Source organism: Erigeron canadensis, chromosome 4 (genome assembly GCF_010389155.1).
Source record: "Erigeron canadensis isolate Cc75 chromosome 4, C_canadensis_v1, whole genome shotgun sequence".
NCBI classification, from domain to species: Eukaryota; Viridiplantae; Streptophyta; class Magnoliopsida; order Asterales; family Asteraceae; genus Erigeron; species Erigeron canadensis.
The window spans coordinates 35,832,357-35,848,791 of NC_057764.1; the positions used below are offsets into that span (position 1 = coordinate 35,832,357).

Sequence of the window (16,435 nt, forward strand, 5' to 3'; positions counted from 1 at the left end):
TACAAAAGAAAGATATATATAGATTCCAACTCATTGTTCCACTATCAACAGTAGTGCATATATACAAACAGTATAACCTCAAATCATCAAACCTACGACCCAAAATTCCAATATTTGCTACAATCAAAGAAAGACCCATTTAGTCCATATTGTTAGGCCCAGCAAGATTTTCGGAGAGTATAATTTCAACTTTCAGGAAATTCACTCATATGTCTTGTCTCTATCTATTCATATGTATAAAGCAATAGAATTTACACACACATTCTTTCATTTTATGATATTTTTTCAACCAAATTATATAAACCATGATCATCATGTGTGTGGTAAATAAGTATGTTTGAGTTGACTCACTTTTTTTTTCATGTTGTCAATCACTGTCATACTATCCTTATGTGTTTGTTTTTCTTTCTATACCAATGTATGTATGTAGTAGTAATGAAATCAAGCACTCAACTTTAGAAATTATTATTGTGCCAATGTATAATGTATCTTTGTACATATGAATATATGTATAAGTTGCCTTTCTCTCTCACACACATTACCTTATCTCTTTGATTTTATTGCATTGCCCATCCTTTTTCATTTATGTCACGGATTCATTTACTCTTTTTGTGATGTAATTTAAGTTTGTTTTTGCACTTTTTGATGATTAAGATTTGTGATTGTGCTTTAAATGTTGTTATTATTATTGGTGTACAATAGGCTTGCTTTCCAAGTGTTTATGAATATAATGATCATCATCAAAACCTCATAAAGGTGGTCTAGTTTGTACTAATCCTTCTTTGAAAATTGTCACACCCTTTTTCCACCATGTATTTCTTCATAACCTTATTACTGTCTCTTTCAATCTTGAAACAAACCACTCTTCTGCTGTGTGGCACAGTAAATTCTTGATAGCTACATCTTTCACTTTTTTGTTTTAATCATACTCAGATTTTCCTCTTGATAAAGCCAGAACTCAATTTCTTTCTTTCTTTGCTTCTTAATATAACCCTTTTCTCTCATTCTTTGGTGTTTCAAGATGAAAAGTTTTGAACTTGATCAAAAACATCTTTTAGCTTTCATGGTACTATCTATTTTTTCGAATTTCGTATTTGGTCATTCGGTTAACGATGAGGGTGTCGTGCTTTTGGAGTTCAAACTCTCTCTTGCAGACCCGAGTAGGAATCTTGATTCATGGAATCAATCTGATTTAACTCCGTGTAATTGGATTGGTATAGGATGTACCAATGATCATATGGTAAGTTCTATAAACCTTCATGGTTTTAATTTATCGGGTTCTTTATCACCAACCATTTGTAAGCTTTCATACTTAACCATTTTAAACATGTCACAAAACTTCATTTCTGGCCTCATTCCTAATGGTTTAGCTTCTTGTAAACATTTGGAGGTTTTAGACCTTTGTACAAATAGGCTGCATGATGTTTTCCCTAGCCAAATTACGACACTTTCCTCCCTTAAAGTGCTTTCGTTATGTGAAAACTACATTAGTGGTGAGATACCTGATGTCATTGGGAATATGGGTTCATTAGAAGAGCTTGTTATTTATAGTAATAATCTTACTGGAATGATTCCCAAGTCCATTGGTAGATTGAAAAAACTTAAGATTATAAGGGCAGGGGTGAATTCTTTATCGGGCCCGATTCCTAGTGAGATTAGTGAATGTGAAAGCATGGAGGTTTTTGGGTTAGCACAAAATAAGTTAGAGGGATCATTTCCTAGAGAGCTTCAAAAGCTCAAGAATCTAACTAGTTTGGTTCTTTGGCAAAATCTTTTATCTGGTGACATTCCACCCGAAATTGGGAATTTTAGTCGTCTGGAATTGCTTGCACTTCATGCAAACTCTTTCTCTGGAAACATTCCGAAAGAAATTGGTAAGCTAGCACAACTGAAAAGGTTGTACTTGTATACCAACCAGTTAAATGGTTCCATCCCAGATGAGTTAGGAAACTGTTTGGAGTTAGTAGAGATGGATCTTTCTGAAAACCGTTTAACTGGAGTTATCCCAAAAAAGTTAGGCCAGATCACGAACCTTCGTCTGCTTCATCTTTTTGAAAACCTCCTTGTGGGAGGCATTCCAAATGAGCTTTCAAATTTGAAAGAGCTTCGCAAGCTAGACTTGTCGATAAATAATCTAACAGGGGAAATTCCTTTAGGGTTTCAAAACATTCCATTTTTGGAAAGTTTTCAGCTTTTTGATAATCATCTTGAAGGAAGTATCCCTCCATTGATAGGAGCTAGTAGTAACCTCTCAGTTCTTGATATTTCCATGAATAATCTTGTTGGAATCATACCTCCACATCTTTGCAAATCTCAAAAACTAATGTTTCTAAGCCTGGGATCAAATAAGTTGTCTGGTAACATTCCACATGGTGTAAAATCATGCAAATCTCTTATACAACTGATGTTAGGAGATAATTTGCTCACGGGTAGCCTCCCTCTTGAATTCTCCAATCTTTATAACCTTTCTGCTCTAGAACTTCATCAAAACCACTTCACCGGGCCTTTGACCCCGGAAATAGGCCAGTTAAAGAACTTGAAAAGGCTTCACTTGTCTGACAACTACTTTTTCGGTCACATTCCTCCTGAAATAGGAAATTTGGCTCAGCTTGTTACATTTAATGTCTCTTCTAACCGTCTGTCTGGAGACATTCCTAATGAGCTTATGAATTGTTTAAATATCCAAAGGCTTGATCTTAGTAGGAACTGGTTTACGGGCCAGGTTCCTTTTAGAATTGGCAATTTGGTAAACCTTGAATTGCTTAAGCTGTCTGATAACAGAATGAATGGGCGGATACCAACCTCACTAGGGAAGCTGGCCCGTCTTACTGAGTTGCAAATGGGTGGTAATTTTTTCTCAGGTAATGTCCCTTTTGAGCTTGGTCAGCTCAGCACTCTCCAAATTTCACTCAATATCAGTCATAACAAGCTTTCCGGCTCCATACCTCAGAATCTTGGAAGCTTGTTAATGCTGGAATCCCTATATTTGAACAATAATCAACTTGTTGGAGAGATTCCTGCATCCATCGGGCAGTTAGTTAGCCTTTTGGTCTGTAATCTTTCGAACAATAACCTGTATGGGGCGGTTCCAGATACCCCCATCTTTAAAAGGATGGATTCTAGCAACTTTGCAGGAAACAAAGGGCTATGCATTTTGAGCTCAAACCAAAACCACTGTTTGTCTTCTTCAATCCCACGACCCAACCAGCATTCTGGATTCTCTAAAGATAAAGTAGTGAGCATTGTTTCGGGTACAGTTGGGTTCTTCTCTTTCATTTTTGCAATGGGTGTGTGTTGGGCTATAAAGAACCGAAAACCTGTTTGTGTGCCACTTCCTGAAGAACATGCTAAGCCCGATGTTTTGGACAGTTATTACTTTCCAAAAGCCGGGTTCAAATATCAGGATCTTGTTGAAGCAACTCATAATTTTTCAGATGATGTTGTGATTGGAAAAGGGGCATGTGGGGTGGTGTACAAGGCAGTGATGGCTGATGGTCAGTTTGTCGCGGTGAAGAAGTTGAAATCTGGTGATGGTGGTGCCATTGTTGACCGTAGCTTCCTTGCTGAAATATCAACTCTTGGAAAAATTCGCCACAAGAACATTGTGAAGCTTTATGGTTTTTGCTACCACCAGGAATCAAATCTTTTGTTATACGAGTATATGGAAAACGGGAGTTTAGGAGAATTACTTCATGGTAACAAGAATGCTCATTTTCTTGAATGGAATGATAGATATAACATTGCTCGTGGAGCAGCTGAAGGCTTATCTTATCTTCATTATGACTGCAGACCCCAAATTATTCACCGAGATATAAAATCAAACAACATTTTATTGGACAAAATGCTTCAACCTCATGTTGGAGATTTTGGTTTAGCAAAGCTTATGGACAATACTTATTCGAAATCCATGTCAGCTGTTGCTGGTTCATATGGCTACATTGCTCCAGGTAAACCTTAGTTTTACTAGTTAATACCAAATTACGTACAATATCAGTCATTTCTAACAAGTTATGTTGATTTTCAGAGTATGCATACACAATGAAAGTAAACGAAAAGTGTGATATCTACAGTTTTGGAGTTGTTCTGTTGGAGCTTGTTACAGGGAGATTGCCTGTTCAGCCTATTGATCAGGGAGGGGATCTTGTGACATATGTTAGAAGATCGGTTCATGGGATGGTTCCAGTTTCTGATGTATTTGACAAAAGGTTAGATTTGAGTTGTAAAAAAACAACAGACGAGATGTCTCTATTTTTAAGGATAGCATTGTTTTGCACGAGTCCATCTCCGCTCAATAGGCCTACAATTAGAGAAGTCATAGCAATGATGATCGACTCTAGGGAAGTCATAATTAACTCACCGTCATCTCCGTCATCAGAAACTCCTCTAGATGATTCAAATTCTTACAAAGGTCAGTAAAGTCAGCGGCTTTCAAGTTCATTAGCGTACATGCTTGTAATTTTAACAATGATCTTAAATTGATTTGCAGATTATGTGGAGCGGGCAGAAATTGGAGATTATGTTACTCACTTGGATCATTCAAGTAAATAATTAAATCCATCATTCTTAGTGTACAAAAAAAAGCAAAAGAAATAACATATAGCATAAGTTCTAATTATGACTTATGACTAGTTTTACTTAGGGTAAATTTAACTACACTTGTACCCTTTTACGCCATTGTAATTCAAGTTTAGCATTTATTCTATTGGTCATAACTTGCTTACCAACTCTAATAATCTAACCATTACCAACTCTAATCATCAAGCTCCGACCTTAATTCGTTTTCGGATTATATGTAATCACTGATATTAAGTACTTTGTGTACTATTCATTGAACTTGAAAGGGATTGGAAGTATAGAAGTTAGAAATGGAGGTTGGACAGGTTGTATGCTAATTATTGAAGATTGGTTATATGCTAATTTACTTGCTTTAGCACTTTAGCTACATATTTTTCAAACAAAGCTCACTTCTTTAATTGCTTGATTGTGGGAACTATAAACCATTAAGTATTAAAATAGTGACATAGTTTAGAATTTGTTAGGTGTAATTTGTTGAAAATTTGGTTTATGGGTGAGTGTGAGATGGAAAATGGTTGTTGTGATCAAGGAAGAATTATGTGGCAAAAGGACATGGTTGGTACATAGTGAGTTGCACCTTGACATTTTGAGCATACTATTAGGTAAGAATTTTAGAATTTGGGGTCATTTTACTAGTTTTCTATAGCACACAACCTGTTTTCTCTAGTCTTCTTGTTTCCTCATATTCTGGATCAAGGTTCTATCTACTACCATTTTCAACCACTGTCAAACTAGGATATAAATCTAAGAATACCTATATATATCGGTGTTCCAGGCACATGATTGCGGTTTTTTGGGCCAATCTCCCATTGTTGGCCATCAACAAAGATGGCCGAATAAGTACTTTTGGTACTCATATATAACTTCAAAAGCTATAACCAAAACATAATTATAACATACTCGTATAGTTTTAAGTGTAAAATGGTCAAACTTTGATGTCCATATCTCATATATTTGTATCCGTAGCACCAAAAAAGACTGCTCGAAACTTGTCTATTTCTTCATATACAAGGGGAAGTATGTTTGTGTTAAGATTAATGCCTCTGTTACAAAGCTTCTTTTGATAATCTTGATTATGGGTACAAAATTATCTTAGTTTTTATTACGAAGTATGGTTCTTCATACTACTGTAAGGGGTCTCTATACAACCAACCAATATAGTTGCAGGGAGCAAGTTGTAAACCTTGATCATTTAAAATTGGCACATGAGAGGAACATGCTTCAATTAATTAAAACATTTAAAATTATCTATAATGTGCTTCTACATAAATGTGTAGATCTGACATCCTTAATCATTTTGATGTTTTTTATACGGAGTAATAAACATTTCACATTTAAACTACTTTTATCCATTCAACTGTTTCAACATTATAATTCATTTGTACTCGTATCAATTATCTTAATGTTTGACTAGTAAATAACTTCACACAAAAAGAGCTATAAAAGCATATATTTCAAATTAATATTCCTAATAATAAAACATTAGAAATAGTAGGGCGCATAATTTCTTTTTACAATATCACCCTTTCACTATTAAAAAAAATAAAATCTAAAGGGCTAAAACTTAATACCATCAGAGTATCTCATCAGCCAAGATAAATAAGCTCCAGCAAAATTTCTTAATCGGCCCCTCAACTTTAACTATTTATCTTAAACCACATTTTTACTATAACAATAATAATTTTGGTTTGAATTCAAGTTCTTTTTTGCTCCCTTACTTTTCATCAATAGACAACTAAGCCCCTTCCAAATCCAACGCCGTCTCTTAGACATTGTACTTACGTTACCACCATGTGGTCTACTAGTCCTCTTAACCACCATCCCACGGAGCTCCGGCGGGCTATACGTCCTAATCAACGGCCACTTGATCCCGTCAAAAAACGGGTGTTGTTTAATATCAGTTGCACCTCTTGCACACCCCAGTCTGGTCCTCTGGTCCTTGACCAACAACTTTAGTATTAAATCTTTAGCCTCCTCCATTCCGGGCTCAACTAAATTAGTCTCTTCAAAAACCACCCCATTTTTTCCTATATTTCGTAACGTCGACTCTTTAGTCGCGCCACGAAACGGGGTCTTTCCGTATAACAATTCGTATATTAAAACACCAAATGCCCACCAGTCAACCCCGTTTCCATGACCACTACCGTTGACCAACTCGGGTGCTAAATATTCATGTGTCCCAACACATGATTTTGAATAAGCTGAAGTTGGTTCAGCTACAAACTCTGTTACAATCTCCCTTTTAGTCCTATATTTTCGGTTACCAAAACATCGACTCGTTTGTTGTTTTTTTGTTCGACTACTCTGTTCTGTTCTGTTTTCAAGTTTTGGTGTTACTTCAGCATTGAAACATAAATCGAAATCTGACAACATAATATGACCATCTTCTCGTATTAAAATATTTTCGGGCTTTAAATCGCGATAAACGATACCTAACGAGTGTAGATATTCAAGAGCTACTAAAACCTCTGCTGCAAAAAACCGAACCGAGTTGACTGGAAGTCGATAATTCGGTTGCTTGCGAAGCAAGGAATGAAGATCTCCATTAGGACAAAAATCTATTAAAAAACATATGTAATGGGAAACTTCTAAATGTGCATATAAAGTTGGAAGAAAAGGGTGATCCAAAGATGACAAAATTCTGCCTTCGGTTTGTACATGTGACAATTTTTTAGACGATAATGCGTGTTTATCAACAACTTTGATAGCAAAATTTGCGTGTTCATAGTCTCTAAGACGACAAAGAAACACGCGGCCGAGGTTACCCGACCCGACAAGGCGAATAAGTTTAAGGTGACGAAGATGGAGTCTGCCGTCGGAAGAAAGATTAGTGGCGGCTTTGATGGAAGACCAATGAGGGTCAGATTTACGGTGGGGTCGAGAATGTAGATTTGGGATTTGGGTTGAAGGGTTTTGGTTCGATAATGAAACGGATGAAAGACGAGTGGACTCGTTGAAGCTTAAACATAAGCTGGAGCGCGCGAGACTGGATCGCGCGCTCGATGACGAAATAGTAGTTGTTGTGCAGCTTGTGAAGCTAAGGTCAAGATCTGAGTCTTGCCTAGTGAATATTGGATGGTGGTCTGATAATTCTTCCATGGTTTTGGAAATGAGAGTTTGTGAAATGTGAAATGTGGTTTGTGAAATATGTATAGGAAGGTGGTGTGTATATATATATATAGATATAAATAAAAATATAAGTTACGAGTATATAATATAATGAGAAGGGAAGTGGGGCATGTGTAATTTAATGGTAATAACATGTCTGGTTGACCAAAAGTTTTGGAAGAGAGATAGAAATGTGGTAGGTTTTGGTTTTGACTAAAGTTTTTAAGAAGAGGGGGTTTAATAGTATAAAAATGAAAGTTGAGGGGATAGTTTCTGATGTGAGAGTAACTGCCTATCACATTGGGAAAAGACTGTAGTTGGTTTTTGACTACTGGTTACAAAATTGACGAATTCAGTATTCATAAGTCATTTATTAAGTTAAAAGAAGAAAAGGTTTGTGCTTCTAAATGTGGAGAGATATTAATCAATGGAGGTGGGAAGAAAACTTGGAATTTTGAAGTTTTAAGTTGCTTTTAATTTTCTCACGCTTGAAAATGTGACGATTTTAGATAACTTGTTCATGCAATTAAATGTGAGATTTAAGCTAGGTTAGTAACATCCATAAATGTATTATTTCTGATTTTAAGCTTCTGTGTATATATACACACAAGCTTACTTAATTATCTGCCTTACAAGCAAAACAAATCCCACAACATACTTTGTGAGCTTATGTGTGATAAGATCTTAGCTAAAAATGTATGAAAAGGCTTTTTGTAACATATAATGAAGTTAGAGATTGATCTATACAGAGATCGAACCCATTGTGTTATCTAACAGTATAACTTCGATCAAACCCAATTAACATTGATAAACATGTTCATTATGAAATTAAAGTAACCTTAACCATAAAGCTAAGGTTAATTAACTTAAATCAAACTAATTTAAAGTTGATCTAAGTGACACTAGCTAAGTCACTAACCAAGCCAAAAATAAGCTAGCGATCGACATTCAACAGTCCAACACAACCGTTAGATCAAATGTTTTCTTAAGTTACAATAGTGATAACATGTAAGGATAACTAGCATTCTAGCAAAGTAATTAGTAAAAGGTGTCAACGTGACACTCAACTATTTAACCGTCTAAAGGGACTACATAATTAACTCCACTACTCCCTGAGTCCATGTAATCTTTTAAAAATGTTTATATTTAAAATTCATGTGTTTATTATTTAAGACACCAAAATGTTTCAAAATCCTTGTCTTAATCACAAAACGTATCAAAACTTTTAGAACGAGTGGTGAGAAATACTTATTGTTCTTTATTTTTATTTCTCAACAAAACATGGAAAACGAAAAATTCGATCAAATTATAGTTTTTTAAAAACGTTTTCTAAGAAAATAAAAGACACTGTTTTCTATTTTTTCTATGAGAATTTTTTTTTTCCATTTATTTTCTATTTTCTAAACTTTGAAAAGCTCAAATTGTTTTTCATTTTCTAGTTTTAAACCTGTTTTCAAAATTTTATTCGTTTTCTAGAGAAAGAAAAATCATTTCATTTTCTAAAAAATTAAAAATGTACAACTAGATACATTTTCTACAACTAAACACGATCTTAGCTTTCAGACAAATAAGACGTTAATTACATAAAATAGAATGTTTGATGTTAGTTTTTTGATGCTGTGTTCTAAATATGTAGACATTTTGCAATACTTTTTGAATGCCGGTTCCCCTTTATATATTGTCCGAAATATAATCACATCATGAACTTTTTATATATCGTGACATCGACAAAATAAATTACTCTTTTCATCTTTGATGGTTCTTGCACAACAAACAAAATTAAACAACGCCCATTCTACTTGAACTACATGCACTCAGTTGTGTGAGCCTAATTAAGCATGCAAACAAGTTGACAACTTAATAATTATGAACTTCTACTGATCGAATTTTTCCTAACTTAATTATTTGACTCGTTTTGTAAGCCGACTAATCTGATGACGACCACTAGCTTTGCCACTGGGCCGGTTCATTGGTGGTGAACCTCATTAGCCACAAATGATGAATTTTTTGTTTCTAAGATTCGAACTTCAAATCTCTGGGTACGTATTTTCACCAAGACAAACTAAACTTTTACCTTCAATTGTTTGATGATGACTACACTTTATTTCAACTTAATTTAACCCCCATTTTCGTACATTGACACTTCATTAGTTCTATATAAGTCGATACATATGGTACAATCTCACTGTAAAGGGTGATGTAGTCATTCAAGACTGCGTACATATTAACTATGAAAAGAGAATTAATTCATTGTACAGAAGTGAAATAATTTTAAGTGAAGGGTGCCACAGATGCATAAATGTGAAAGCTGAGGAATGAAAAAAGTGAACCAATACTGATCAGGGATGGATTTAATGAATGTGTAATAATAGAACCTGTAGTAGTGCCTATGTTTTTAGGCTTATTAATTTCAACAAAAGCACGCAGAACCTACACTGGGATCTACATCTTCTCTGCTTACAAATAGGAAAAGTGCTCCCACTCTGTGTACACTTGATAAATAGTACGTAGTAATTAATTGCATTTTTATTCAAATTTGTTTCAATGTTACCAGTGAATATTAATAGTATGTTTGTTGATCATGAACTTTTATTTATTTTGATCTATAAAAATGTTTTCAATTCTAATATTGTTATTCGTAAAGCAGTAGTTGAGATGACATTACATATAATATAACCATTGTTGCAAAACTCCCCCAAATTGAGCCTGAGTAATTCCCGGGTACTTGTTAGTCGCTACAAGGTAGGGTGTTGAGTCGACCCGGGTTAGCCGATTACTCCGAGTACTCCCTGTTTTGGCCACTTTGACCCCCCAAATACTCTTTGCATTGGCCCGAGAACTCTCGATCAACTCTCTAGTCGACCAATCTAAAAACGTCTAACGACTTCTGCAGCCTTGATTATAACATTTACTTTATAGAACATATAGATTTCATTTTCCTCTAAAACTCTTTTAATAGTTTAGATTCACTACCTTAACTGGTATTTTTATATTTTGTTTGACTAGTAGTACTAATTCTAATGTAGTTCCGACCCTAGGACATTGTACTTAAACCCTGCTAAAAATGTTGTCTTTTAAGACCCCGGACACAACACCCTTGACCATTGGATTCGGGCACAAATTAACTTTTATGACACTCCCATGTATTGTACATTTTAACTATTGTAACGTGTGTAGTTTGCAACTCATCATTTGTATACCAAACTAATTAACAATTAATGTATGATAACTTCAACATATAGGGAACTATCTAACTGCTCTACAAAAGTAGAAACAATGTTGTGAGATGCATTTTGTTTACGGGGCCGTCGCAAACGCTCGATACACCACATCTTGAACAGTAGAAGAGGCAGATTAGTAGAACGAAGAAACTTCTCCAATAATTAATGAGATGCTTTGATTTTATAATTATAAAGTACTAATAACAATTAATTAGTTAAATAATAACGGTCCCGGCCATGTGATGGGCCCTGATTAACCCCAATTAGTTTTGTGGGATCCCCTCATATAATTGTCTGCCACGTGGTAAACACTGGCCCCATTTCAGCTAATCACATACTGACAAGAAAGCATATAAAATATTTTGTTCTTCTTATATCTCAATATTTTAACACATTTTCTTCCAACTGTGTCTAGTAACACATTAAACGTAGATCTTTCGCTATATATAGTTTAGATGTTTTTTTTATATAATATGATCAGAATTCAGATGTAACTTAACGTTCTGGATATAAGTTAGTTTGTTTTTTAAGGGGGATAGTACTAGCTATAAATTAGTTATTAACGTGTTTCATTTCTGCTTTTACATTGGTAATAATTAGATTTTAAATTTATACTCTTTAGTAAGCTAATGATAACAACGAGAAGTTGAAAAACAAGAATTAATCGCAAAACTATGTATTAGACGACATTAGTATAAGTTCATACATATACATTATAAAAATAACGATAAAAGACTGTCGATATTCAAGCCGATGTAAGAAAGTAAAAAAGTAGATTAACGTGCGTAATTAAGGTCACAACTTGTCGTATCTAGATGTTAGACTAACGATATATACAGGAAAAATGATTTTAATTTTTTTTTTTTTTTTGAAAATAACTAATTATTCATAATTCTTTTGATAGGATAAATTCATGACAAATGAAACTATTTTATTTTTTTTATTATGCAAAATATCATGATCATGATGTTAATTGTTAAGAGTAATATTAATAAGAATTTTTCTTGCCTGCTCTTAATCAGACTAGACGACATTGTATTTTATTTTCTAAGCAAATTATTAAACATTGTATATATGAATTGAGAAATTAAATAGATCCATTAAGTATTGATATATGATGCACCAATAATGCTTTACATGCATAAAGAGTGACAATAAAATAATTTAACATAATTATGTTTGAAATAAACTCAATCTGCCATTGTCATGTGATGAAAGAGTTATTTGCATGTGTTTTCATTTTTATTTACCCTCTCTCACTAAATTATAGGTTGATGATTTTGCGTGAGGAAGTTATAATCATTTTATTTATTTATATTTTTTTCCATTAATTTTTAGCTAAATTAATGTTCAAGCTTTCAGGTGTCCTTATTTATATTTATACTTTGTCACGTCATAAGCTCATTACCTTAATTATCTACTCCTATTAACTTTATTAACTGAACTCAACATATAGTTCTCCAAAATAAAATACTTGTATATATGTTAGCGTTTAATATAACTAAAAGCTTATTTTGGTGACAAAATAGTTATAGTGAACAAATTTGACATGATGTGAAATCATTATCTTATCTCCATGACAAAATTTGACATGCATATTTGTTCTAGGTAGATATTTTTGTAAGCCTTTGAATATACAATTTGGACGATTATATAACGAGCTACTCAGACTTAACAAATTAATTATGTATAACTTTTGGGAACACAATGTAGAATAAACCAAGTGAAGTCACCTTTTAGATATGTAGACTGAACTCTAAACATCCGCATTGTAACCAAATGATTCTAAGAGTATGTAAGTCAAATAGTTGACTCTGTAGCTAGAGTAAACTTATATGGTATAAAATGTGCCTCGTTGACATAGTGGATGGCATATATTCCTACATAGTCATGAGCACATCAAATTAAAAGAACATGGCACGATGTGTGTCCATATGATACGTGAGGGTGACATGTGATATTGTGGCCAATTATACCTCCACACAAAATGGCCCACCAGAATAGTGCAAATATTTGTTACTTGGGCCCAGTCACTTTATTTTAGGCCTACTCATTCGGCCCTTGTCTTATCAATTCAATAGTTTAGCTGATCGAGAAACAATTCTACATAATTTAAAAGATTTTAAATTTTAGATATCTCTTCTTAGTTTGACATTAATCTTTCTTAAATAATCATGAAGTTTCACACCCACAAAACTAATTAACCATTCAAGGTAGTCGAGTAGTAAAGCGTCATGAGCTTTTTGTAATAGACTTGAGTCCGAAAGTCTAGAAAATGGCCGCTTAGAGTCTCTTAGCGTGAACATATATATCTCTCCTCGTTTACCAATTACCACACCCACAAACTATGTCTAATCAAATTGTTATAAGTTTATATTAACAAAAACAATACAAAAAGTAATTTTTACTATATGAATTATTGCATTTGTTTTTATCATTTAAGATCTTAATTATTTATTTATTTTTAATTAATAAGTGTCTTTAAATTACTTTTAAACACACATCCTAACACCCTCGTGAGACAAAGTATAAGGTACAATAGACGATAAGATCGAAAAGTTAGATGTTATATTATTATTATCAAATTTTATCTTGTTTTTTTGGATGCGTGTGAATGGATGAGTGTTGATCGAATTTTATAGGATATGATGATGCTGATGATGATTAATAAAATAAAGTAACCAGGTGAAAGTATTAACGATTTTGTTATTAAAAATAAAAATAAAATACATTTTACTTTCAAATATATATCTATTCATATACGTGCTATATTTGTTTTATTTATTTATAGTACTTTAAAGACGAAGTGATGCCACGCAAAATAAGGACATTTCAAAGATCTTCGAATTATCAATACCTATGTGCTTCTCTAAAAGCGTTGTGACAATATGTGCCTAAAGATATGGATATATGATAAGTAGGATGTCAAACAATGCCAATGAAGAAAAAATGTATCTTATATACAGCAAATAACTTGACGTTGATATCTACAGGTGGGATTGGTTTTTGTTTGAAGAAGGGATGTTGATTGATGGTGGAAAAGAATAGAAGTTAGATACAACTGAACAAAGAGAATGACTACTATGGATAATAGAGATGATACATATGGACTACTTAGACATTAAAATATATATAGTGTAGTCTAGGATCTGTAAAGAGCTAATGAGCTACTGTATAGATTTTTTGGTGAATTCAGATTGATTATAGGTGGTAACAATGGGCATGTTCATTGTTTGGCCAAAATCAAGAAGTGTACGTTTGAATGTTTCTAATAAAATTAGAAGATTTCTTAAAAGAAAAAAAAAAAAAAAAAACCTTGACGTTGATATACCTCGATAATATTCTACACTAGTGTATATTTACATCACGTGTTACTTCATTTTTCATTTACAAATTAATTAACACAATAATAATTAATCAAATAATGTATTGAAGCTAATTTCAGATTACACGAGTCTTTCTCTAGTTAGCGGGTTCGTTATGACAACTTAGAAGTTGGTCATATACACAAGTTTGTACATTTCAAAGATCTTCGAGTTAAAATCTTTATATGCAAGCATAAAGTTTTTGATAATAAAAAACTCACTGCGCGTTATAAATAATGGATTAAGCTTTTTTAGGTTCAAACTATTACTATTATTGTATTATACACTATATTACATATACATATCCATATTTTCTATAAAATACAACACCCACCCCCCTTATGAATATTGGGTCATGTTCAATTATTACTTCTTTAAAAGTAAACCACTAGAAATAATTAGCAGAGGGGTTATAGCGAATACTTAATGGCGAGTTTGTGGTTGTCTCAGACAGTGACGGAGCTATGTGGTGGTCAAAGGTGGCTATAACAACCTCACAATTTATATAATAATGTACTCTATATTTTTAATACTATTTTATGTCTTTAATTATCTAGTTTTAAAGGTAATATTGACAACCTCAAACTGATATAATTTAATTATATAGCTTGATTTATACTTTATTAGTATCATAAAATTTGTTTTGCAATCCAAAAATGAGAATTCTGGCTCTGCCACTCCTCTCAGGTATCGTTTATTTAAACTTAATGGACTTAAGTTGTTTGTTTTTGATTTAATAAATAAAAAAACAATTATATTGACTTAATACGTATAAACAATATTAATTAACCATCCAATCATTTTATCAATTTAGTCAGTTAATGGTTAAAAGAAAATAAAGACTTTTATTTTCTTTGGTTGATTTTTGTAATTTTTATCTGTGTGTAAATTTCCTTCTTTACCCGTTTTGGAATAGGAGTTTGACAATAAAATCAGATGTTCAATACAAACTTCTTCTAATATAATCCATATTTGTTTGTAAGACTCGGCGAACTTGTTCAACCCATCTTATTGATGACATGTAAAATACAATTAAGTGGTTTCTTAAGGTCTAATTAATGAATATGTTCAGTTGAAGAACTTTATAGAAATATAAAATGTTCGCATGCATGCATCATCGTATGAGATCTGTTGATCTCTTTTATGAATGAATATATTCAATCCCATTATAGAAGAACTTTGTTAGAAATATACTATCAAATTTATGTCGATAACTTTATGTTTATTCGATCAAAGAATGTAATGAAAAAAAGACATGTAATTAATGGAGGCATATTCATGCACAAACTCAGTGAGAAATAAAAAAAAGTTTATAATTGAAGAAATGAGTGTATAATTAGACATGGAGAGATATCCACTCTCTTATTTCCAAGGTGCAATGTATCTATGTATCACTTCTCTACCTAAATCATATTCAAATAAATGCATCTTATTTATTACAGAATTTTAAAATCTCCATATTTTTTATTTGTCTACAATTATACCTTCATAATAATCGATCAATATCAACTTTTATAGGTTTCGTAGGTACTTTAAAGGTTATCCGATCTCTTTATATAACTAAGACATAATAGTTTTTTTTTTTCCTAAGTGACACTCCTTTTTTCGTGACAACTAAGTTTTTTGCTTATGTGACATTTATTGGTAATTTTAATGTTTTTTAGATATATTAACATTTAAATCTATATTTTTTTAGTGCTTATATAACACTTAATTTATCACATCATCATTTGTCTACATAAACATTTATTTTTTTTAATCAATTTAAAATAGCAAATAAAAAAGTCATATACAAGATTAGAACCCTTTAACTATTAATATTATGCACATACCACTTTATCTAACTTAATATTTGTTTATTTTTTGCAAACTACGATAGATATTTAGTGAATTTTAAAAATAATTAAAAGACATTAATAATATAATTATCAATCTTGTAACTTATCACTTTCTATTTTGCTTTTGTATTTAATTATCATTGTACGTGGAATATAATTTACTTTAATATAATATAAAACTAGATTATATTGTTAATTTTATTTAATATTTTACTATCCAATTATATTATCAATGTTAAATTAAATATTTACTTTATCAATTTCACACATATATTTTTAATATTTGTTATTAGATATGATTTAATTTTCTATCTTCACCTTTATATCT

The 16,435-nt window shown here is 32.4% G+C and overlaps 2 protein-coding genes across 3 annotated transcripts; one reads left to right on the forward strand and one right to left on the reverse strand.

The window, feature by feature from the left end:
* Positions 1 to 1,009: 1,009 nt before the first annotated feature.
* LOC122598590 (leucine-rich repeat receptor-like serine/threonine-protein kinase At1g17230) lies at positions 1,010 to 4,754 on the forward strand. 2 transcript variants are annotated; one of them, XM_043771183.1, is made up of 3 exons: positions 1,010 to 3,947; positions 4,025 to 4,408; positions 4,487 to 4,754. In XM_043771183.1, exons 1-3 carry the CDS (start codon positions 1,022 to 1,024, stop codon positions 4,546 to 4,548), a joined length of 3,372 nt encoding a protein of 1,123 aa, XP_043627118.1. In that variant the 5' UTR covers positions 1,010 to 1,021; the 3' UTR covers positions 4,549 to 4,754. The 2 variants fall into 2 exon arrangements, with proteins under 2 accessions (XP_043627118.1, XP_043627119.1); XM_043771184.1 differs by lacking the exons at positions 4,025 to 4,408; positions 4,487 to 4,754 and having other exon boundaries at positions 1,010 to 3,695; positions 3,790 to 3,910.
* A 1,243-nt stretch (positions 4,755 to 5,997) lies between these two features.
* LOC122596375 (serine/threonine-protein kinase WAG1-like) lies at positions 5,998 to 7,733 on the reverse strand. Its single transcript, XM_043768940.1, has one exon. The coding sequence runs from the start codon at positions 7,672 to 7,674 to the stop codon at positions 6,226 to 6,228; it is 1,449 nt and encodes a 482-aa protein (XP_043624875.1). The 5' UTR covers positions 7,675 to 7,733; the 3' UTR covers positions 5,998 to 6,225.
* Between the last annotated feature and the right edge of the window lie 8,702 nt (positions 7,734 to 16,435).